The sequence below is a fragment of the Mesoplodon densirostris genome, chromosome 10 (assembly GCF_025265405.1).
Source record: "Mesoplodon densirostris isolate mMesDen1 chromosome 10, mMesDen1 primary haplotype, whole genome shotgun sequence".
In the NCBI taxonomy this organism is placed as follows: domain Eukaryota; kingdom Metazoa; phylum Chordata; class Mammalia; order Artiodactyla; family Ziphiidae; genus Mesoplodon; species Mesoplodon densirostris.
This window is the reverse complement of record NC_082670.1, coordinates 101171948-101198113: the sequence shown is the minus strand read 5'-3', so window position 1 is coordinate 101198113 and position 26166 is coordinate 101171948. Positions and strand designations below refer to the sequence as shown.

General features: G+C 41.7%; 1 protein-coding gene and 1 long non-coding RNA gene across 2 annotated transcripts in view; one reads left to right on the top strand and one right to left on the bottom strand.

Annotated features, from left to right (window-relative positions):
* LOC132496882 (uncharacterized) overlaps window positions 1-26166 on the top strand; it is a 103573-nt gene that overhangs the window by 37090 nt on the left and 40317 nt on the right. The gene's annotated exons all lie outside the window — the stretch shown is intronic.
* Window positions 4959-26166, bottom strand: part of GRM7 (glutamate metabotropic receptor 7) — a 776446-nt gene continuing 755238 nt past the window's right edge. Inside the window, exons 9-10 of the mRNA XM_060109566.1 lie at window positions 10972-11218; window positions 4959-5029 (exon numbers count right to left, since the gene is read on the bottom strand). Of these exons, the coding sequence (XP_059965549.1) occupies window positions 4959-5029; window positions 10972-11218 (318 nt within the window). The remainder of the gene's footprint in view (window positions 5030-10971; window positions 11219-26166) is intronic.

Genomic DNA, 26166 nt, shown 5'->3' with positions numbered 1-26166 from the left:
ACGTACATGACGCCATGCAGTGTCCACGGTGTCTCATCAAGGAAAGCTTCCTCCTGTTTCACACAAGAGGAAACTGAAGGTTAGATAGGACTTGACTTATTCAAGATCACAGAAGTCCATGAGCTGATAAAGCTCATGCTCTCCAGGGTATCACAGCCAGAGTTAGGACCTTGGTCCAGTTTTTCTTATTCTTGGCCGGAGGGTCAAAAACAGCATGCACACGGTCATAAACGATACTTGGACCACAACTTACAGAATGTGAGATGGCCGACTGCTGCCGTGTCGTCTGAGTGTTTGGGTCAGCTCAGCAAGAACAGGCTTCGGAGTCATTTTCTCAATCCTTTTTGAGCAAGCTGGGGTCTCCAGAGGTTACTCTGAAAGAGGGCAGAGATATAAGAGGAATTCAAAACGAATCTTAAACTTGAAAAGAAAAAAATAATGAGAATATTCATGTGGATTATAAAGAGAAATAATGATTACCTTTGATTCCTAGAGAAAGCTAATTTAAAATGCATCCGAGTTCCATTGTACAGCCAAAAAAGAAAAGAAAAGAAAAGAAAAATCTGCGAAGCTGAGACATGTCTTTAGTAGCAGAAACCAGAGTCACCATCACTTGAGTCCTGAGAAGATGCTCATTCACAGTGGTTGGGAGGAAGAAAGATTGTAGAGATTAACTGACCTTGGTTTAGGACACATGCTGTTTTCTTTTCAAATGCAAACGAAACTGGGGGCCTGAAACACAACATCTGTGCTTAATGCCGGTGTCTGAGAAAATGCACTTCATCAATGTAATGGTTTTTTCTGATTATTATGTTTCTGTTGTTACCAAATTAGAAGTGCTTAGGGTTCAATTCCAAAGGTAACTGAAAACTGGTCTCTGCGGTCCATAAAAGGAAATAAATAGGCAAAAAACTTTGCTGGTTTCATCCGTGGGGTTAGCTCCTCAAAAGAGATGTTATTTACGCAAGTGCAGATGTAGCGCTGAGCATCCGTTTTAAGAGTTATCCATAAAAGATAGTTTTGAAACCTGTGACATCAGGATCAAACATTGCCTTTTTTTAGATTTTATCGGGAAGACTACACTTCCGCTTGCTGAGGCTGTAGACTTGATACTTTCTTATTATTAATAAATAATTACTCAGTAGATATTTACTGTTGCCTATGACGTCCTAGGTGAGGCTAGGAGCCTCTGGTACGTGAAGTATTACACTCCATTCATGCCACGGACATTTTCTGAGACCCATTTGCAGGCCCTGCGCTCACGGCGCAGAGATAAAGGCAACTTGGTCCCTCCGTACACAGGCTCGTGTCATCCCCCGAAACCATCTGCCTCCAAATACAATTGTCCAGCCTCGCAGAACTGCTTTCCTGTCCCAGGACAGACCACATTCGTCTGAATACAAAAGCTTCCTTGCGCTTACTTGTTTCCTGCCTCCGGTCTTTTCTTTACCACTGCCTAGAGTCCTTCATCTTTTAAGAGCGGCTCAAACAAAGCCCCCGGGTGGTGCTGTCCACATGGAACTCACTGCTACTACCCCTCCTAAGAGCCCCTGTCCCTCGGAGTTAAAATTGCTTACCTGTGAGTCCTCCATTAGGTCTGGGGCCCCCTGAGGGTACTGTCCACTTCTGTCCCCCTACTCATAGGCAGTTCAGGGCTGACCCAGGGGAGTGGTGCTTGACCAACGTTTCTTTGATTGACCCAACTTAAAATACTCTTGTGTTTCATAGATCCTGGCCAGATGGTGCAGTGCCAGGCTTAAATGTTAAAGCTGACATAGCTTTCCGGACTCTGGAGAATGATGTGTGTGTTCCTTTGATGCTAGGAACCAGTAGACATCCCAGCCATGTGAACTTTCATCCCATTCTTTAAGTCGAACCAGAGTTGCAGAACAGAGAGGGCAAATATTAATTGGTTTTTGAGGAGCTGAGGTCCAACCATGATGAGAGAAATGAGGGTGCTTCACAGAGCTCTCAGGCAGAAAGACATATGCCTGCAAGATTTATAGTTGCATTTATTTCTGAGGTGATTCTGTGTCAAGGTCAGGGAACATATATTCTTTGCTAAGCTGTACTTACAGAGTGTTTTAAAATGGAATTTAAACTGAGGGAGTCTCCAGTGAACTCAGGGTTATTGCCTTGAACGTCGAAGCAGAGGGGGAGTCGCAACACATTACCAAAACTTAGATTGCACAGTTCCGAAAAGATTAAACGGGTGAGATAACCCTGTTATAGAAATTATAAGAAACAAGAGATTATTCATTTTTTTTTACAACACCATGTAATATGTTAGTGAAATGTCCATAATATGGTAACGAATGTACTTGCTCAGAACAATATACGTGGACACAATAAGACTCCGGACTGCCCATATTTGCAGGGCTGAATTCAACTCAGAGTTCTCCAATCTGAAAAGCCATCCTGTGGTCTGAAAATTTACCTCCTAACATAACCTGTTTCCTGACCTGGTGATGATGCCAGACTAGTTGAGGTTTTTCTGTGTGTGTGTGGTGAGTTTTTGTTTGTTTGTTTTTTGCTTAATTGCAGTTTAAAATAAATATCATTAGATTGATAACTGCAGGATTTCAAAATTTAGAACTATTCAGACAAAAGATGCAGGAAGTGCTGAGTCAGGCAATGTCTGACGTACTGTATCTGTCAAAGGAGAGGGCATTATATGGAATGCGTCTTCGAACCAGGTCAAATTCTGTGCTGTCTGAATTTGAACCTGCTTCCTCTAAACACCCCAAATCACATGTTTGATTTGCTCACTATCGTCTGCCATTGTTGGGGCATGGTGGCCTTTTTTTTTTTTTTTACTAACACAGCAGTACAAAAATTCACTCTTGAATTTATAGATTTTTCTTTACTGTTTCATGGCCCTGAAAACAACCACACAAATGGATTTGAATGAACAACATGAAATGTCTTCTGTCACTGTTGGCCCAAGCTTTTCAGTCTCACTGTAACCTGAACATGATGATACACTCCCCTCTTTGAATACCTGTAACTTCTACAAACTTCTGTTCCCAGTTATTTTTAAGTAGCTATTTAAGATGTTTATCATTAATTTATGAAGCTACTTTTAAATGGACAGAAAAGGAGAGCACCGAATCAAACTCTTTGAAACAAGACAATCCTAGCAAAAAGTTTATTTCTAAGCAGCACATCCTAAAAGTACTTTTTAACCAGAAGGTTGACTTAAAACATTTTCATCTTGCACTCTTTAAACCAAAAGGCACCAACTGAGAATGGAGCTAGGGAGAATTTTTTAATGGACTGAGATTAAATCTATCATTTTTACCCAGGGAAACTTCCTTCTCATTTATTCTCAGGTAGTTTCATGTAAAAAGGGACTATTAAAGTGATGAGCTGCAGTGTTTTGACAAGCACTTGTCCTGCAAAAACTTGAAATCTCACTGGAATACAGTTATATATTCACTGTGACAAAAGAATGCCCTATTTAAAAACTAGGACAGATCGCGTTGATATGGAAAAAGGAAATAGCTATGTGAACAATACATCTGAAATTAAAGACTGAGTTGCTGGCATCCATGTAAAATCAACAGGAAATGTAATTACTCTTTGGAAGTACTCCTGTCCTGTCTTACAGTTCTTAAATGGATTAAAAAGAAAAAAAAGAAAAGATATTATTTGTACTCAAGAATACCATTATAAAAGCAAAGATGGAAAGAAACATAGAAATGATCTGATAAAAAGTTCCATGTTAGGAAGGAGGAAGACTAGCCCACATTATGAAGCGATATTTCCCCCCTCCCATGATAGGACCTCTCTGCTATCTTTCGTGGAATCTCTCTAGAGAGAAGTCTCGCTATTGATTTTATAAGTATAGTAGGAGGTTCAGAGGAAAACAGAAGGGGGCCTTTTCTTCAAAGCCACCCCATGATTTTAATAACTCCACTCCATGTTTTCTACTGTTTGTTTTCCCACAGTTTGAAATGCACTGACTCCAGCTGGACAAGGATGTTTGCCAAAGCAAGTGTTATTTTTCACTATACTCTCATATCACTTAGGCTGAAACAGGGAGGTGCTACTGTTACTACTACTGCTGCTATTATTATTTCATAGCATATATCCTTTAGTTGAGAGCTCAAAGTGATATATTAGCATCAGTGGTGAGTCATTAACAACTCTTATGGCAGCCCATTCCCATGCCCCCGTTCACACATCACACGAGTCACCATTTCTTCTAAGGTATTAGTTTGAATACCCTTGGTATTTATTGGTAATTCTTGGGTTTGACTCATGTTGAAATTTATCTTTAGACTCTTCAGATCTTTCACTGAACCCTTCCCTGCTTTCTCAAATCAGTGAAGTTGGTCCAGTGTTTCTCTAAGGCAGAATTAAGAGTCCCAAATCATCTTCAACACATTATCAAGCCCAGCCAGCAAACCTTTAGTATTTCTTTGCCGCAAAGAAGGAACCATGACCATTTTGGGTTTAAGATGGTAGGGTCATTCACTGCTTTTTGAATGAATATATTTCTGGGGATGTATTTACCTTAAAAATAAACCAGAACAAACATATTTACTAAGCTTATAAAACACCCTCCTCTCTCCCTTCAAGTTTTCCACATTGCCTTCTCAAATCATAGTCTGAACACATGCATTTAAAAATAATCTCTCACCATTGAGAGTTTTAAAGTAGGCTGACCAGCACCACTTTTGCCATTATTGGCTACTTGTTCAGGAAAGACAAATGTGCACGCGCCCAGTCCAGTCACATGTTCTCCAGAGAATAAACCAGGCCCGTGACCCACAACAGCCGTCTACACTATGCTTAGCAAATATCATCTTCCAAAACGCGTTTCTTCATATACATAGATTTCTAGGTAATCATGCACAGTTTTCATGGAAACATTTCTAATTCTCAGTGGAGACAAGAACACACAAATAAATAAAAAGTAGATTGTTTCTTACCTTTTAGAAAGCAGGCAAAAGCTATACTGTTGGTGGGATAGTGTACCAAGTAACAGACTTTTGTACACTCTTTCTTACTGGTGGTATACAGTCTACAGGAAAAGTAAATATATAGGTATGTATAAAATAAAAGTGCACACAACATTCCTTTTTATTCTTTTTTCTTTGCTTTTGGAGAAGAGGCTGCGATAGAGACCATAGACATTATGCCCACTCTTTCAGTGGGTTCAGTAGCCTTTGGAAGACCAGTTGACCACAATTCAGGTACCTCTGAACATGGGAGTACGGGTGCCTCTTGGTTTAAGGCAGTTGGGTTTTACTTGTTTGAACTGGAGCAGGTGAGGGAACCAGCCCCAAAATAATGTATCTATCTGCTCAGAGCATTTTTTTCTTCCTGTTGCCATCCTATTTTTTCTCAGCCTAGTCCATTCATGCTGACCTGCATGATTGGTCCAGAAGGATGAAACAAATAACATAATTATGTAGAGAATGTCAGGGATCCAAACAAATGAAGAAGCAAAACAAAACAAAGCAAAAACCAAAAAACCATAACAAATTGACACAGCATAGGAGTGTGTTCCAGCATTTTCTAGGCTTTGTTACTTGTGTAGGGTTTGGTGCCCTTGTCCACTTTCTAGCAGTTGGGGGGTTTAATTGAACAGCACAAGTTTTTACTTATATATTTTCTTTACAATATATGCAAAATGGTAATTAAAAAGCAGCACCAGAATACAAACATATATTTAAAAATCTTATTTTTGATTGTTTATTTTAGGTATAAATGGTCATTCTTTTAAAATGTGCTTCACTGCAATATGCTCATTGTCTTAAGCTGGTCTTTTGCACAGTGTGTGTCCAGCCTCTCTCTCAGGGTCAGTTTATCCGTCATATGGCCCCATATCCAAAAAGGCGGTGTATCCCACACTGTCCACCTGCCTGCCATCTCTAATTGCTAGGCAGTTCCAGAGTAAATTATCTGTAACGGGTCAGGGTGCTTGAGCAGTTTCTCTGCACTGCCTGGGGGCATTGGCTCAGAAAATGGATGGTAGTTTAGAACCTGGTAGCTTAGGGCTGCTCATCCTCTGTGCACTGCCGTCCTTTACGAGGAAAGCATCTGACCAGAGGATAATTCACAGAGCATCTTCTGGTTCTGACTAGTCCAGGTGAGGAAGGGAGCAGTCCTTACCCACCATCCCAACAAAGCTGTGCTGCCTCGGTTAATATTCTTCATCCAACTGGAAAAAGGTCTTGGTGGCCATGGATAAGCCAAGAACCAAGTCCTCCTGTTGATCTGGCATCTTCAAGTTTGCCTCGAACATACATCTGCCAAGTCAACAATAGAAAGTTGGGGGAAACATGCCAAATTCAGGACACTGCTGCGAGAACCCGAGCTTGAGGTGCCTTTCTTCTTAGAGAAGGAATGTGGAGAAGGCATCATGGTGGCCAGATCTAAAGCTATCCACATTAGGTCAGGCACTTGTGATCCTCTAGCAGCAGCAATACTGTTTGTATACATAAAAGTACAGGAAGTAGCTGAGCTCCACCCCTAGGCCCCCTGCTGTTTTTCAGTCTGAGTGTAGACACCAACAAGCATTGGCCCAACTCTGACTACGCAATACGGTAGCACTACACAGATACATTAAAAGTTTTGAGAAGATTTACTTTTTGTTGAATCCATGCAGAAAGAAGTTCTTCTTTCAGACAATGGAATTTGAACTAAAGAGGCAACCTAAGAGGAAAACTGAACTTCTTGGGGAAAAATCAAGCAGTGCAGGGGCAGTTTTAATTTCTGCCCATATTAAGCCAACAAGCAAACTCGTCTTTCCGTGGACATGTAGTTGCTGTGTGCCATTGGACGAGCAGAAGCGAGCATGCACCAGATGGCAAACGGCAGTGATGGAGCAGAGCTGTCGAAAATGAAAACACCGAAGACTGAAATACACTGAGACTAAGTGTTTAGAGAAACAATAAGGCACGTTTCTGTTCCATTATTAACTTCGTAGCTCATTCTGTAAATTCAACATTCTCCCAGATATAGTCCCTCAGAGAATAGTAGACAGCATTTCCCCTTTGGAAAGACATATTCCTTTCTTAAGTACATGGTCTGTGCTTTTATGTGTTTCTTTTTAACCAGACACTTTAATTTCAGCCAATAATTTATTTGTCTCTGTTACCGAAGTAACAGAAATTTGACAGACTTTGAGCTATATTTGGTATTAAATAGAATAGAATAGTAATGTTCTCTCTCATCAAAATAGTCATGTCTATTTTCATTAATTGAATTTTCACTACTGTCCTTTTCATACATTCATTTTTGCATTACTAAGGACTGGTTTTACAGATATAATTGCTATCTGTGATAGCACTATTTCCATATTAGTGGCTCCTTAGGGATCTTTTAAAATAGCTATAGGTTTGCATTTTTGCCTCACCTCAAATATTTCACTCCATTAAGTTGACTTTGTGCCAGATCAGCAACACTGCTAAAACCTTGGGAGGTATTTCAAATGTGGGCTCAGACTGAGCGTCCCAGAGTGAAATCCTTGCTCTTAAGATCTCTGGCTGAGCTCTCCAATGGAATAGTCACAGCCATGGAAGGCTATTTATATTTATTTAAAACGAACTAAAAGTTTCAAGTGTATTTCATCAGTTAAGTAGCCATGGTTCAAGTTCTGAATTGCCACATGTGACTAGCGGTTTCTGTACTGGACAGCACAAACAGAGAACATTTCCATCACTGCAGAAAATTCTACTGGACAGATTTTGTGCAGAGAAGGTCTTTTGATTCCTCTTAGGGACCTTTGGGAGCTGGGTCATCAGAAACCCCAATGTTTGGAGGTACATGAATCTCCTCCTGTAATTCAGCAAATATCTGGGCAAATTATTGACCATTAGTTTTAGGGAGTGTCTACACAAAACCAAAATAACTAAAATAATCTTTAAAAATCTTTTGGATCGGCTGTAAGACAAAAAGGCTCTTTTTGGTTTCATTTCTTCCCCCTGAACTATTTATTCTTCGTTCTGTGTAGACACCAACACATCAACAGTGACAAAACCCAACAAAACTCTTTCAAGAGAAAGGCAGCAAACGAATTCCAAATGGAATCATTGTTGTGACCGACACAGGTCGTAAGATACTTGGATTTTTGAGTTAGTAAGATGAGGCCTCTACCTGGGCAGCCTTCTTTGAGCTCAGGTTACTCCTGTCTTTGCAGACAACACAGCAAGCAGGAATGCATTTCACAGCACATTTAACCAAAGAGTCCACCGCCACACATCATTATATTCTGTATATGCAAGCTGTATTACCAAATGAAGAAGCCAAAAGAGTAACTTCTGCATTAGAATTACGACATGTCACCGATGTTCTCAGAAACAGAGCAGCAAAGGGCAGCAAGCATGGGTTTGGGAGTCAGACCTGGGTTTCAGACCAAGCTCTGCTGCTAACTAGTGTGGGACTTCGGTAATATCCCTTGATCTCCCTACGCCTAGGCTTCTTCAGTAAAAGGAGAATAATGATCACCAGTCCACAGAGTTACCATGAGGAGTAAGAGATCTTCCACCCAAAGCATTCTGTTTACTGCCTATCTCAAAGGGTAGCTGATGGGTTTTTGTTACTATCAGTGTCAGTGTTAGTGTTAGCATTTTTTTTGCTGTACGCGGGCCTCTCACCGCTGTGGCCTCTCCCGCTGCGGAGCACAGGCTCCGGACACACAGGCTCCGCGGCCATGGCTCGCGGGCCCAGCCGCTCCGCGGCATGTGGGATCTTCCGGGATCGGGGCACGAACCCGTGTCCCCTGCATCGGCAGGCGGACTCTCAACCACTGCGCCACCAGGGAAGCCCAGTGTTAGCATTTTAACAGCCACTGTCATACCCCAAATAGCCTCCACAAGGATAGAACCTCATCATTAAAGGTTAACAACAGTTAAAATGTTGTTTAAAAAGCTAGTTATTTCTAAGTAGCATAGTGTTAGATTAATTATCCAACTTCACAACTTCTAATTTGGTCATTAATTTTCAATACATGTAGACTTTTGACCATATTTTCTGCTTATTGATTTTAGACATCTCTTGTTAAGTGTGTGTGTGTGTGTGTATACAAATATAAATGTAAAGCTGCTGTTGGAACATCTTCAGGGTGGGGGTTTTATGAAAAATCTGGCAAGGGGTCCTAGAATAAAATGCCTCAAAAGTATAACTGTGCAGGTATATCTATCAATACAGGATACATATAAACAGATGCATAAATATGTTCATGGAAATATTTTTATTGGCCAGTTCCATCTACCTTGTGGTGTTTGGTATGCCTTTAACGTCACCATCATGTCTATGTAACCAGTCACACTGAAATGTGGGCTTTTTCACCTTTACAGAAATGGAAGAACATGAACATGTAATTGACATACTGTTTTTTTAGATGTATGAGATTTGATGACGCACCTGTGACATAGATATTATCATCTCCATTTTATCCATGAGAATGCTGAACTTTAGAAAACCTCAGTTAATTCTCAAAGCCACACCGCTGGTAAGTGGAGTGGCTTGGATTTCAACCCAGGTCTGTCTCAACCCGAAGGCTCTTCCTACACCACATTGAATATCACAGCAATTCTCTATCTGTTCCCTTTCCTTGGAATTGACCATTTTTTTCTGAAGATACAAGAACAGAGCCTGTACATCCATTGTTTCTCCCTCCTCTCACCTGTCCCAGGGTCTCTCCTATTGAAACGTCAAGGTGAAGCCCATGATGTTGTTAATGGGCCTTTGTTTCCTTGTCCACAGACTCAAGCATTCACCGCAGTCATTCAGCCAACTATTTAGAAATGGATTGGGCCAAGATCATGGATCGTTGTACAATAGTTGTCAGGGTTAAACTCAGTTGTCTCCTGGTTTTTAAAGATCTCAGTTGTAGAGCATAAAGAATTACGTCAGAGTATTTAGAATAGGAACTACTTTCTGCTTGGCAATAAACCTTTGGCTACAACAAAATCAGCTCCTAACTGAACAATAAGTCTTGAATGACTTAATGGCCAACCTGAAACCTCCTCTAGTTTAAAACAGAAAGTAACTTGAACATGCTAAACTGCCTCATTCTATATGGAACTAGTCAAAATGTCTTGGAAAACAAATCCTAGGAGTGATATGTTTAATCTGAAATGCACTGTTACCACCATAGTATTAGTAAAAGTAGCAACTGGGGATTTTAAGAATTTAACTCTGGTTAAATGGTCTTCTTTCCTTTTCTTTTCATTTTTTCTCTTTTTCTTTTTTAACAAACTAGTGTCTGTATGTCCGTCATCTTTGTGGTCATTTGCAGGGATGAATAAAGGCTACCCAGGCATTGCAGACCGGCCATGTAGGTATCAAATCTGGCATTTCATCCTTAATCCCACCTCTAATATTTGTCTTTCATGGGACGAAACTCCTCTAGAATTGTCTGGTAGATGTTTTCCCCACGTGGGGATGCCATTAGCATGGTAGTGTCTGGGCCTCTATACTTGGATGAATGTTTGCCAGCTTTATTCAATATGAGATGTGTTTTTTGTTTCTACAAGGCTTGGTTAGTAAAGAATCATAACTTTCTCCACATTCATGTTCCAGTGCAAGGAAGGTATGCTTCCAAAATTCTTAAATATTCCAATTTCTTTCCTATTGCTGCAGTTCAATGGGATGTCGAAGGTTCCCTAGCAGGAAGCTGATCCCCTAAGAGGAAGGGAACAAGGAAGGGGGCTCAACAGCTGTGTTTATGTCAGTTGGAGGGTTTGGGACCAAAGGATAAGAAGCCAGGGAAGGGGGAGATTTCACACTTCTGAAGCAGAGCCTCTGAAAGCTGCTTTCCAACAGGGAGCGAAAAGAAAATGGTGGCAAGAATGAGCACACTCTTCAGAGCAGACGTTAGCATTTGCCAAGGCAACCCAGCCCATACGACAAGGACGGTCACAGTCTTGCTCCAAAGAAAGGCAAGCACACACCACGTCTGCCAGAGCTTCCTGACGCAGGCTGGGGAGATGGAAGGAAAGGAGAGATACTTACTGTTTGGGTCTACGTTTTCACAGAGTTCTGTCTTGGCCTCACCGTTGGGTCTGTCACTGGGCTTGTGTGACAGCCGCGATGACATGGTGGCTGCTGTGACTACGGCCTTGAAGCTTCGCTTGCGTTTCTGGACATTGAGTTCAGGGTGGAAAATGATGATGTACACTTTCGGCATGTATAGCATCCCCAGCGCCACTGATGCACTTAGGTTCATGGAGATTGTAAGCGTGGTAGTTTGTATGTAGAGCTAGGAGACACAACACACAAGACACTATTACAAATATAATGACCACAGAGGGAGGCTGAGCACTTAACAACGATGTCGAGCATGGCTGTGTCTGGGAGAGAAAGCATAGCAATCCCCGGGGAGACAGAATGGCTCTGCACATTTCTTGGAGAGTTTATACATACATACATACATATATATATATATATATATATTTTTTTTTTTTTTCATTGACTGAAAATCATTGGGGGAATCCATGTGCAGTCCTGTCCTGGAGAAGTATCCTTCATTCAAGTTCAGGGTCGACCTTGAATCAGACTTGAAGTCCCTTTATTCAGAATGGAAGCTGGATAGGAAACCATGAAGATCATATTTGCCACCTTGAGTAAGGGGTAGTTGTTTTTTTACCCCTCATACATTCACAAAACAGTTAACATTACATGATCTCTTGCTACATAGATGACTCTGAGACCTTATCTGAAAAGTCATTATGTCAGTATTTGTATCTTCCTGCATGTTTTTAAGAAAGGGTTCGCCTTTACCGTACCTACATAGTAGTGAGTTGAGTTCCCTGGAAAGTAGGCCCTTCTTGCTTCATGCTGATTTACAAAACACCAATGGCAAGGGCCAAGATGTAGTGATGTTGGCTTGTCCAGTCTCCATACACTGACAGTTGCTAAAAGGCTACAAAGCCTCATTCTGACATGTGTTATGTGTAGTTCGGATGGTGCCCCCATAGCTGTCCTTGTATCCTTTTGCTTCCTTAAGAAATCAGTAGAGCAACCCATTCACTTACTGTTCAGTGTGTTAAATCATTGGGTCTTGCCTAAATTGGAAAAGATGAAGGTTGAAGGGGGTGGGGAATGGTAAGATCAGTAAGGGGAAAGCTACAGACACCTTGCCTTGGTCCAGTTGCATTTATGACATGCCCTGTCATGATCATTTAGATATGTTTGTGTTTTGCATGACTTCTAAAGCCTAGATTCAATGTGAGGTGATGGATGTGTTCATTAACTTGATTGTGGTCATCATTTCACAACTGTACACATTGTCTACATTGTACACCTTAGAAAATAATGTTGTATAACCTAAATATATGCAATTCGTAGTCATCAATCATACCTGAATAAAGCTGAAAATCAATGAATAAACAAACAGGTAGATAGGTGAATGTATAAATAAATTTCAAGTACATTAAAAAAAAAGAAAGCCCACGTGACTAGCTCCCATGGCCTTTTACATCCATGGAAAACCTAGCCTCTTTACAATGTATTTGATCATGGTTTTCCACAACTATGTCTTCCCTTGTATCTGAGGATAAAATCCCCATCCTTAATAGATTCTGCAAGGTCCCACGTGGTCTTCCCCCTGCCTAATTTTTCAGACTAAGTGCCCACCACTCTCCCTGGGACACCATCCCATGTGGCACTCCTTCAGGTCTTGAAGATGCTGGGTTCACTCAACCGCAGACCTTTCTACATGCATGCATGTGATTTTTCTGTGTTCTTGTCTCCTTCTGTATGAAATGTTCCTCCTCTGCTTCTTAGAACATCCATCCCAGTCTGCCCTACCCCACAGCCTCAAGTCTCGGCCAGCTTCTTTACCTACAGGCACTCAAAACACTTGTTTTTTTCTTTCAGTTTTTGGGGTTTTTTTGATTATGGCTCTCCATTTGTAATCATCTGCCCACTACCCTGATGGTTTGACTGCCCAACTCCCCAACTAAGCCACAAGTTCCACAAAGGCAGGAATCTTGTGTATGTAGTGTGTCATTGTGTCTGCAGTGCTGGCAAAGAGTAGGCACTTAATGATCATACAGTGGAGGAGCTCATGTGTTTATATAAGGGGCACATTCTTCCTACTGATGACTCTATGGCCAAACAGCCTTTCTCTAAATATACAAGAATTGCCATCAGACCTATTAGCTGCCTGGCCATTTCTGATCTTATTTCTTCAATCTGAGGCTCTGGAGAAGAAATTAAAAGAGACTTTGCCATCTCATCTGGAAGGAATGCTGTTATCCAGCAAACGTTAATTTGAATGGGCATGTCTCTGAATGCTTTAAGGGAGCTGCCAGCCGCTAACTGTATAATACGTAGTAAATGTAAAATATAAAGACAAAACCATATTGAATTAATGATCCTTTTTTAACATCTTTATTGGACTATAATGGCTTTACAGTGGTGTGTTAGTTTCTGCTGTATAACAAAGTGAATCAGCTATACATATACATACATCCCCATATCCCTCCCCTCCCTCTTGCGTCTCCCTCCCACCCTCCCTATTCCACCTCTCTAGGTGGTCACAAAGCACTGCGCTGATCTCCCTGTGCTATGTGGCTGCTTTGGTTGTGAATTAGACCGTGTTTTAAAGTTCATCTTTTCCTGTGAGAGTACCTTTAGACCTTCAACTCTATTCTGCTCTAATGCCTACCCTATCCAAGAAAGTCTTACCATAGAACAGAGCTTCATGAACCTAGGCAATGTCACTTCCTTCCCTCATGGTCATTGCCATCATCCTACTAATGAGGGCTTTGCAAACCATGAATTAGCCAGTCCAAGAAAGAAAGGGCTATCAACTGACCCATGGGATCTTAAGCTTTGTTTCTCTTTCTCCACCCAAAAGCAAATTTTGCAGTTGAAGAAATCATCCATAGCTTGTTTGTGTTTATGATTTATATAAAACTGTAAGATATATGCTTATGTACATATGTAAATGTTTGTGCCTGTATGTGTATATATACATGCTTTTTCTCAACAGAGACCACTTAGCAATTTAAGACTTCAAAAGCGATGCCGTTTATTTTATGGAGTGTTTAGTTTCGTTATTTTCAGGCTAGAGTCCGTCAAGACTTTGATACTTGTTTTGAAATTTTTATAATTTCTGGTGACACTTCCGAAATCTATGAAAACCAAAAGGAACGTCATTGACCAAATTCCTATGCCCCCAAATCCTCTATACATTGCAGAGTGGTTAAGAATAAGGAATCTAAAGCTAGTCTTGAGTTCAATTCCCATTTACTTGTTTTGTGACCTTAGACGAATTATTTCACCTCTCTCTGCCTTAGCTTCCACATCTGTAAATGGGGATAACATTAGTCCCTACCTCATGACGTTATCTTGGTGACTGAATGAGTTACTATTTGTAAAGTGCTAGGACAGGACCTAGCATGTAGTAAGTACTATGAAAGTATTTTTAAATAAGTTATATGGGTAGATAGGAAGGCTACAGTCTGCAGAGAACCCAGAGGTATTGATTCACAGGGATACAACCCCACTCAGCCCCAGGAAGGGAGCTAAGTCACTCTTTTTTTTTGGCCTTTGGTGGGATGCTTACCTTTTGACTCTGAGTTTTCATCCCAGCAGCCCCTTTAGTACAATTTTTTTAGCAAATTGCAACATATTTATTTTTAGTCTGAAGGCTATTCCTGTTTTACCCAGTGCTTATTGTAAAATGAACATTGTGTATTGTAAAAGTACCCTGTTTGATTTTGGGTATTGTACTCCATTTTACTGTATCCTCCTTATAATTTCTTCAGAGATGGGAACGTGTTGGTGAGCATTATTGGTCCCTTTTTTTATTATTTATTTATTTATTTATTTATTTTTTTTGCGATATGCGGGCCTCTCACTGCTGTGGCCTCCCCCGTTGCGGAGCACAGGCTCCGGACGCGCAGGCCCAGCGGCCACGGCCCACGGGCCCAGCCGCTCCGCGGCACACGGGATCCTCCCAGACCGGGGCACGAACCCGCATCCCCTGCATCGGCAGGCGGACTCTCAACCACTTGCGCCACCAGGGAGGCCCATTGGTCCCTTTTATCAGAGCACAGGGGTTCTGGCACGCATAGCTGAGATCAAGCCTCTCCCTAGGACTGACCTTATCCTGTCTGGCTGTCTGAGGCTCATCCCCAGTGGAGAAAAGTCTCCCCGACCACAGTCAGTGCTCGATGGCTTAGGCTTGTGGGAAGGATGCTGACTGCCTTGCGATGTCCACCTGTTTGGATACTTAAGCCTTAATTTTATCATCAAGTTAAATACATTTCCAGAATCCAGTTTCTATTCCTTGGTTGAATGTGGCTTTTCTACCAAGCACCATGTGTAATCCAGCATATATAACTAAGGAACATCTAGGCAAGGGATTCAGAGTCAAGCCGGCAAAGTGTTTTTTAAATTTAAAAATTTTTAAATTTATTATTATTTATTTTTTTAACTTTTGGCTGTGTTGGATCTTTGTTGCTGCGTGTGGGCTTTTCTCTGGTTGCGGCAAGCGGGGGCTACTCTGTTGTGGTGTGCAGGCTTCTCATTGTGATGGCTTCTCTTGTTGAGCACGGGCTCTAGGTGCGGGCTTCAGTAGTTGTGGCACACGGGCTCAGTAGTTGTGGCTCGTGGGCTCTAGAGCTCAGGCTCAGTAGTTGTGGCGCACAGGCTTAGTTGCTCCACGGCACATGGGATCTTCCCGGACCAGGGGTCGAACCCGTGTCCCCTTCACTGGCAGGCAGATTCTTAACCACCACGCCACCAGGAGAGTCCCCGGCTAAGTGTTCTACACGATACTCTAGAACAGCAGTTTTCTTAAAATCTGGTGCACGGAATCCTTGGCTGTAACGATTCTGTCTCTCAGTTTCCTTATTTGTAAAAGGAAGATACTAATAGTTCAGTTTCCAAATGATGGCTTTGAAGATCTAATTCATTAATATATGAAAAGTGCTGAGACTTCCCTGGTGGCGCAGTGGTTAAGAATCCTCTTGCCAATGCAGGGGACACGGGTTAGAGCCCTGGTCTGGGAAGATCCCACATGCCGCGGAGCAACTAAGCCCGTGCGCCACAACTACTGAGCCTGTGCTCTAGAGCCCGTGAGCCACAGCTACTGAGCCCTCATGCCACAACTACTGAAGCCCAGGCTCCTAGAGCCCGTGCTCCGCAACAAGAGAAGCCACTGCAATGAGAAACCCGCGCACCGCAACGAAGAGTAGCCCCCGCTCGCCGCAACTAGAGAAAGCCCGCGTGCAGCAATGAAGACCCAACGCAGCCAAAAATAACTAAATAAAATAAATGAATTTATTTTTTTAAGTGCTTAGCAGAACGCCTGTGAAACAAGTACCCATGAAATGTGAGCTGCTAATATTTATATTCTGCCTAATATTTCTATTGGGATGCTGGGGTATAGATCTCCAGATAAGTCTTCCTTAGTAACTGCTGCCATATAGTTTAAACTTTTAATATAGGTCTTATTAACTAGAAAGTAGTTTCTAAAAATCCAGGCCTATTCATGTCTTGTCTGATTGACATGTACCAGCAAGTATACTGTTAAGGACACAGCTCTGTGCTTAATGCAGCACCAGGCAAAGCCCGGCTGAATCTGCCCTGCGCATTTTCTCACCGTGGCCTAAAAGTTCATTGTCAGATAAATGTGAGTGCATATCATGAGACGCCGTTGTTGCTTTAGAAATCGGTATAGCATTTAGGGTTAGTTGAGTTCTTCTGTAAGTTTTGATTGCTACGATACTGAGAGAGTTGGCAACTCTATAGTGCTCTTGAGTGAACTTTGAAACTTGCCATCCCTTCTGTGTAAGTTTCAGAATCAGCTTGAAGACTATTTTGATAGATTCCAGGGCAAGCTGTTAATGACCACATGCTGTAAATTCACTGTGACCTGTATTTGCCAGATAGGCTATGTGAGACCGACCTTACTTTTCCACTACTGGTGCATTCATCCACTTATCAGGTTGCCATTTTCAGTGAGATACAGTCATCCATCAGTATCCATGAGGGATTGGTTCCAGGACCCCCTGAGGATACCAAAACCTAAGGATGCTCAAGTCCCTTATATAAAATGATGTAGTATATGCATATAAGCTATGCACATCTTCATATACTTTAAATCATCTCTAGGTTAATTATAATACCTAATGCAATGTAAATTCTATGTAAATAGTTGTAAATACCATGTAAATGTTGTGTAAATAGTTGCCAGCATGCTGAAAATTCAAGTTGGCCTTTTTGGAACTTTATGGAAAAATTTTCTTCCAGATATTTTTCATCCTCAGTTGGTTGAATCCATGGCTGTGGAACCCGTGGGTATAGAGGGCTCACTGTACTACCAAGTGGCCTCACAGACCATTGTGATGGTGATAGGGCATTCTCCCTGCCATCAGAGAGCCACACTGTAGTGGCAGGAGGAACACAACCTAGAATCAAGTAACGCGTAATGAAGTAACTGCACGTCGCATCCTTTTTCTCCCAGTGTCTACTGGCCCCTGCTTTCTTCTCCCCTTGGCATGTCCTCTGCTCACCTGTTCTGCCTCTGATAGCCTGTTTGCATTTGATGTTCAGTCTAAAGATTCCTTCTACATAAAGCATCCCCACGTCTCCAGTCAGGACGATTGCCCTGTTGGCCCCTTCGATGAGGAAACAGAGGCACACAAATAGCACTTAACCTGGTCTGAAGAATACAGTCAGTTGTGCTGTAACGCATGCTTTAAAATGCAGATTCATCCTAATGAGATGGATATATTGGGGAAAGGTTTGAGTATAACATGAGGTTCGTGTTTACAAATGTGTGATTTCTTCTGCAAGAGACACCAGGTAGCACAGTAAACTGCACCCGGCCAAACCCAGCCTTGTGGGATACACAGAACACACACACGCCCCGCCCTCAAACATCTGCCCAAGTCCCCCTCCACAGTTTCACGATAGATCACAAGCAGCAACACTTCTGGCACTTGCTTCCAGGTGCAAACTTTAGGTCCTTTTTTAAATAAAGGTAAAGTGACGTATGTATTACAGTATTTATGCATTTCTTAGCCGCTGAACAGGTGTAAAAACGATGCCACCATTTTTATTAGATTCCTTTCTTTTTTAATGTCACTGATGATGTTTTTGCGTGTTACATCCTTAACCTGGTTTTTCCCATAAGTCTAGTTCTTTTTATTGCACAATTGTGCTTAGCATGGTGAGTTTTAAGAACATACATGTCACATTATCGCAGAACTGACTGGATAATAGATCCGATGTCTGCCACAAAGTGTGCACTTATTCAATTCTGCTTGCACAAAAAGTTCTACCCTTGAAGCAAGTATTAGATATGAGAAATAGCCTTGGCATTCACAGCTATTTTAAGAAAAGCTATTATTTGTAGCCTGTTAGCTATCATCATCATCATTATTATTTTGCTATTATTTGTGTGCCTCTGTTTCCTCATTTCTAGAGTGGAGATTATAACGATAGACATCTTGTAACGTTGCTGGGATCAAATTGGACCATAGTAAAATACACAGGAGGGTGCCCAGCATGTAGAAACCACTCAACCCAGGGTGTTATTATCACTGATTGATCTATTGGCTATAACATAAAATGCCTTATTCACTCTGCTGTTCTTCTTCCTATAATTTTAATACATTTTGAAATGATCATCTTTCTTATGGAATCCACTGAATAACAACCTGCTTTAGGGAAAGACATCTCACTAAGTTTGCTTTCTGTTTTGTTTGAAAGTATACTCAAACCCGTTTTATCTGTCATTGACTATTTTATGAGAAATAACCTATTATGTGCATTCCCAAGTGACCATTGACAACTGGGACAAGAAAGCTTTAGCGGAGTCTTTTGGTAAGATGGGAGAAGTTTCATAGTTCTCATGACATTCCAAAGTCTGTACAATAAAAATGAAAAATGTGTCTGATATAGTCAGAGTAAAGAGGAAGGGTACATCATTATCTGACAAGTGTTTGAAACATTCATATGTCTAAGTTGAAATGGAAGCTCTTGGCAGGTAAGACCAGTGTTTTCGATCCTTACCACCTGCACCCCTTGCTTCCTAATTAGAGTCACCATATTTTTGAGAACTAATAATGATACATGGCTGGGAATGAGGCAGGGTGTTTGCAGTGGGACTTCTTCAATCGTCCAGAGGGTCAACATACTGAAGGCTTTTGCTTAGTTATCAAATAATGCCTGATGGTGAAAGGATTCGGTGTAATGATGAGGAAAAATACTGTTTTGGGTGGGGGAGATACTTGGATCTTCTAGAAGGATGGTATTGGAAAAACCAGGTGTTTCTTGTTAGAAGTGGTTTCAAAGTTGGCCTTGGATTATTGGTTGGTAACGTTGTGCGAGCTTCTGGCAAGCGACAGAGTCAAAATTCAAACCCTAGGAATTTGTTACCAGAGTGTCTGATATAAAACCCTTCTCATTGTACCCCTACCACCGAGACCTTCTCACCATTTTGAAAATTAAAAGATAGCACAGTGCCCGGTGGCATGCTCAGAAAATGTGAGTCTTTATTAGAGTAGATGGTCCCATTTCTGTAGAGAGTTTTCATGCTATTCTATTTAAAACCTATTTTCTCTGAATAGGTAATATATAGATAGATGACAGACAGCACACATAAAGAAATACACACACACACCAAATATTATGGGACACACTCTGTGGACAGGCGTCTGGCATGGAATTATAAATAATGAAGGCAACTAGATAATTATTGGACAAGACCTAGTTTGACTGTGTTTCATTTTTCTCATTTAGTATCTCCAGGCAGACATGATGTTAAGTCTACACACCATTACATTATTTATTTGGAGGGCCATAAGACACACACTCCAGGTGAATGCAAATCAGTTTCTGGAGCGTGAGATAAGTGATTATGTCATGCTTGAAATCACCTACATCTCAGTTCTTTGCTCTCCTGACCAGAAACCTGATGCTGTGTCTATTCCCACATAGCATCATCAGAGAGATGCTGTTATTCCAATTGACCACATCCTTGGGAAGTTCAGGGTTTTGCTCCCCATGCCATCCTAACGAGCTGCGTGCCATCCTAATAGCTAATTCTTCCAGGCAGTCACTTCTGATTTTTCTGGATGCATACTAGCCCTGTGATCCCTCAGTTTTGATTTTAAGATTTTTTCCTCTTCCAACTACAAGGGAGGAGCTTTACTCTTTTACATAGCCAGTGCTGGCACTATTTGTTCTCTTGTATTATCTGAAAGGTTATTTACCATTCCTCCTGGTTCAAGAGCCCCAGTGTTAGGTCTCTGTCTTGTAGTGATTTAGCATACAAAGGCAAAGCATTTTCCCCACTGTTAGCCTGGAGAGGCACACTTCTGCCAGATTCCATTGGATCCCCTGGAATCCTCGGCCATATTCTTCAAGACTGAACCTAACACCATTTTGTAGGAGGCAATGTCAGATTCTGTCTTATAATGTGAAAATACTGGCTTGTACCTCACTGGGGAATACATTAGGTAATAAATGATGATGTTCTGTATTACTTTGCAAGTAAACCAGGGCATTAAAAAGAAAAGTCTGAACTTAACGTATTCCATTTCTAAAGTTGTCATTTGAAATATTCCACTTAAAGAAATGCAAAGCTGTCTAATCTTGCCAACATTTAAGGTCACCTTTAGAGTTCTCGTGAACAGAAAAAAAGACAGGAATCAAATGAGAATATACTGATGTCAAATGAATGGCTGAAACAGAGACAGTCTTGGCATTTCTTGGGAATAGTCAGTGTGTTTCAAGTAGGTCTTGTAAAGCGTTCATTGAAACTGGACCCAAGAATGTCAGTGACCCGAAGACAATGTCAAATTCTTATAAAAAGACAGTGTGTTCTTAATCTCAGTTTTCAAAGCCATTGACGATGACTTTCTGATGAATTCTGACAGGTTTTGATCATGGCGGTTAGTTTGGTGAGTCTTCCTCTGTTCCTTTTGGACTGTGTCTTTCCCACCTTGCCTCTGAGCTATGGTAGCTCCCTTCCTGCCCTTCAGTTCTCCCTGTCCCCCCTTGCATTAGCTCACATGTGTCGCCTTTGCTTCCCTGCTTTTCCACTGCCACCGGTGCAGCACTGTGGGTGTGGATGGAGACAGGCCCCCTAACTGCTGTCCTGAGTCTGTAGTGTGCTGTGGTACCCACTCAGCCAATGGTGTCCCTGGCCGATGGGCACAGCAGCCAACATCGGGAACCTAGGAGCTGAATTGCCCACCCAGGGGTAACTTGTGCTCTGAACTCCTCAGCAACGATCTCAGTTATGTAATGGTTTAAACCCAGAAGGAGAAAATAATTGCAATCAGGCTGCCCAGAAAATTGTAGATAAACGGTTGCTCAGCCTATGCTCCTAATTGGAATGGTGAGGGCTCTGAGATGGGGCAGAGAAATAACACTCACCCTTCTAAGAGAAATAGAACAAGAGGAGTGAACCTGGCCGAGGAGTAGTGGCTAAGTAGTACACGGTTTTTCACAAGATCCATTTTCCTTTCCTTTTGTTTCCAAGGTCCTGGATCACAGATCCCTACCCACTTACTCCCAAGGGCCTGCAGTCTGGCCTCTATCACTGCCTCCTCTGTGTCTGCCCTCTAAACCTTCCCAGACTTCCTATTAGACCTAAGAGTTTTTTTTCCAGGTTTCATTCCGCTTTAAAACTCAATGCTGAGGACAGTAGTATAGGGGGCTCCAGCTGTCCTGATGCTTTAACTCAACTTCCCATCACACTTTGAATGAAGAGAAAATCCTTAACCCGGCCTCAGGAACTCTGCAGGTCCCCCTTCCGCCTTCCCTCACCTTCTCTAAGTCCTTGACTTTTGCACATGCTGTTCCCTCTGCCTTAGATGCTGTTCCTACTCATCTTTTCCTGGCTACCTCCTACCTGCCTTTCAGGTCTCAGTCTCACTTCCTCGAGGAGGGCTTCTCTGACTCTCATATATAAACTATGCCCTTCCTCTCTTGCTTGCTCATAGAACATACTGTTTCCCTTCATTACATCAATCACAAGTTGTGATTATTCACTTGCATGTTTATTTAATAATTATCCCCTCAATAGAATATTCTCATGAGAGCACAGACCATCTATTTCGACCTACTGTACATAACTCCTGGAACATAAAAGTACTCAGTTCACAACAGTTGAACAAATGAATGAGTACAATCTAGGAAATATATGTCGTGCAGCCAAGAGCCCTCAAACATACGACAAATGTACTGGTATTGGAGTCCAGGGTTCTGGGTCTGGAGGTAGGATATGCCACTTACTAGCTACTGTGGAATCTTAAGTAGCTCACTTAGCCTTTCCAAGCCTGGATATTGACACACCATGAGGCGACTAATGGCGTCTACCTCCCAGAGATGTGGCAGAAGAGATGACTTGTTAGTGGTCCTACTTCTTAAACTCTGAACCCATGGTCAAAGTGCTGCCCTGCTACAATATATGTGTATGTAGCATCGGATAATGTAACCACGTCCAGAGGCTCTTGGGCTTTGAAGAACCATCATTTCTTCCCATTTTTCCAGATACTTTTTCCTCTAGCAATTTCACTGGCTTCCTTTTTTCCCCGGTCCTTTAACTGGGGCACTCCTCTGGCCCAGTCAAGGCATTCAGAACTAACAAACAGAGGAGGTAAAACACAGAGGTAAATTATCCCCTATAATAGGAACAGAACCAGAAACTTTTGTGGAAGTCAGGGAAGGAGAGAGCACTCAGAAGTGAGCAAATCAAGGCAGGGACCACGTTTAATTTATCTTGGCATCCTCGTGCCTGGCACAGGGAACAAGTTGAATATATATGTGATGAATGAGATGGTCTTCCCTCATTTGACAAACCCAAGCCTAATCTCCATGTCACAGCTCATCAGGTCCCCCCAGCCACACTGACCTCTTTCATTTCCCTGAATATGCCCTGCTCTCTTCTGCCACAGGGCCTTTGCATATGCTTTCCCCTTTCCCTGGAATGTTCCCCACCCCATCTACCTCATTCTTTTCATTCTTCAGCTCTCTACTCAAGCATCACTTCCTCAGCCAAGACTGGGTCTTACCACTCTGTTATAAGCTCACAGAGCAATCTTAATAATTGGCATTTAAACATTTGTGTGTATGTGTGAGATTAGCATCTATCTCCTGCACCAGGAAGCGTCTGCTTAGCTCACTGTAGTGTCCTTAATGCCTAGCACTGTGGGTGGCAAAATCAAGGAGCGGCATTGATATTGTTAAGGAAGGAAGTTTTGGGGACACAAAGATAGGAGGTTACATTTGTGGTCTTTGGCTTTGTCTCGGGGTTATCCCAGAGAACAGAGTCAGAAGGTTACCCGACAGGAAGGAGAAAAAGTGTGATGTTCCCATGGATTCCCTGTAAGGCGTACTTCCCACTTGGCCCAAGTCGGGAATGGACTCTGCTGTCCTGGGAGCTACCACCTATGTCTCTTTAACCCCCTATCATGTGTTCACTAGACAATAAAGCATAATTATCAAGAGGACTCCTTTGGAGCCTGAAGCAACATTGAAAATCAACAACCCTGCCCCTTTTGGAAGGATGGGAGCTTTTCTTTCAAAAAGCTTGGGCTAACACTCAGGTTAGCACCCAGTTGTCTCCTCACTATAGAAAATGAAATGGTTGCCATGACAACTCGATGAAGAGTTCAGGCATTGAGTTTGTTTTGTTTGTTTGTTCTTGACAAAAAGCTGCTGACTTTGACTTACCTGGTAACGTATATGCGTTTGCTTTTTTCAATTCTGATCCCTCCTGGAGTTTTTCTGAATCATCAATTAATATCACTTAAAAAAATCCACCTTTAGAAAGTGCGATGGCTCAGACTAGGATAATAGCAATCAAGAGGGCTGAAGGGGACAAATGAGAGAGATACTGGGAGGAAAAAAATGAAAGGACATGTGTATGGACTGGATGGGAAGAAGTAAGAGTAAGAGAGAAACCAAGGGATCACTTTTCAACATTCTGCCTCCTTTTATGCAAACCCTAGGACAGTATAATCCTAAATCACATCAACACTGTACAAACCCCAGAGTAGGTTTGAGCTCCCCTAAAAACAATAAAACGTGTCTGCCCCTCCCCAAGCAAGGGTGGACTGGCTAAAAATATTTGCAAGGGATTTGAATCGATACCAGCACATTTGGATCCTAGGCCCTCTTCCAGAGTGTAAGGCTCCAGAAATCTATACCAGCTTCATCTCCTTCAACCCCAGTGAGCTCTTATCCTAATCTAGTCACAACCACCCAAAGCTAGTCCTTCACCATCATTTACATTTACAGTTAAGATTTTCTTTCCAAGCCTCTACCCAGCATTTATTCCTACTTGGAATTCTCAACCCTCGCTTCTTAAGAAAAAAAAAAAAAAAGTTTACTTTCTCTAGAAAGTGCAAAAGAGATCCTCAAAATGGTTGAATAACGAGCATGCGAGTGGATTACTGTCTCTCAACAGAAAATACCTAGGGTCATGTATAGAGCCCTTAAATAACTTAAGAAAAAAAATTTTAGACAGAGGTCTCTTGTTTCATCAGACTCTTGAAATGAAACCATGTCAACCTTTGATAGAAACTAAGAAAAATGCATGAATGAGTCTTAAAAAATAATTTTAAAGGCAAATTTTCTATTCAATCTTGGCTTATGGAATCACCATACATTATTTATGGGAGGAAGATAAAGCATGAAAGGTCTTCTTCGTAGTGTACTCAATGATGTCTACAGAGATTTCAGGCCCACACCTCACAGTGCCCTGCAGAAGAAGCTTCTGAAAAGGTTATTCTCATTTATGTGCAACGACATGTTTATCATCTTTAACATAGGGATCAGCATCTTCATCAGCTTCATAGGGCGGCTGAAACAATCGAACAGGCATTGCAAATCACGTTGAAAACAGAGCTGTCCCTGTAAAATCTGGCTTTGTGCTAAATACTTTTTTTTTTTTTTTTTTTTTTTTTTTTTTTGCGGTACGCGTGCCTCTCACTGTTGTGGCCTCTCCCATTGCGGAGCACAGGCTCTGGACGCTCAGGCTCAGTGGCCATGGCTCACGGGCCCAGCCGCTCCACGGCATGTGGGATCTTCCCGGACCAGGACACGAACCCGTGTCCCCTGCATCGGCAGGCGGACTCTCAACCACTGCGCCACCAGGGAAGCCCTAATACTCTTTTTTTTAAACAATTATTTTATTGAAGTACAGTTGATTTACAATGTTGTGTTAATGTCTGCTGTACAGCAAAGTAATACAGTTATACATACACACACACACACACACACATTTTTGTCATATTCTTTTCCATTATGGTTTGTAACAGGATATTGAATATAGTTCCCTGTGCTGTACAGTAAGACCTTGTTGTTTATCCATTCTGTATATAATAGTCTGCATCTGCTAATCCCAAACTCCCAATCCTTCCCTCCCCCGTCCCCCTCAGCAACCACAAGTCTGTTCTCTATGTCTGTACGTTTATTTCTTTTTCATAGATAAGTTCACTTGTGTCATATTTTAGATTCCATATATAAGTGATACCATATGGTATCTGTATCTTTCTGATGTACTTTACTTGGTAAGATAATTTCTGGGTTCATCCATGTTACTACAGATGTCATTATTTCATTCTTCTTAATGGTTGAGTAGTATTCCATTGTATATATTGTACTAATGTTCTTTATCTCAGGACTATTACCTCCATCTACTTGGTGGCACAAATTGGAACTTTTAAGGGTCATTCTTTAAAACCTGCTGTTCCCTCACATTTTACCCTTTATATGTAGTCTGTTACTCAGTTAGTTAGTATTATCTGTAACATACTTCTGGAATCTGTTCTCTTCCCACTGCCCCAGCCCTCATCTTAAATATGATTAACCAGTTAATACACTTAAGCACAGAGAACAGTGGGTACCATTTGTAAATTCTCAAGTTGTAGTTGTGATGATGGTGATGATGATGAAGACGAAGATGATGATGCCCTTTCACACTGTTCCTGGGATGCTACTGTAGCATCCTCACTGGTTTTACTGCATCCATTTTTGCCTCCCTCTAAATTATACTATCCAGAGTAAACAAAATGATCTCTATAAAAACTGCAAATCAGACCACACGGTCCCCTCTAAAACATCTTTCAAAGATTTCCTGTTGCCCTACAGTATCCAGCCTAGCTGCATTTCCAACTTCTTAGCTAGTCTCTTGACTATGATTTATCCATGCTGGCTTCTTGGGTGCTCCAA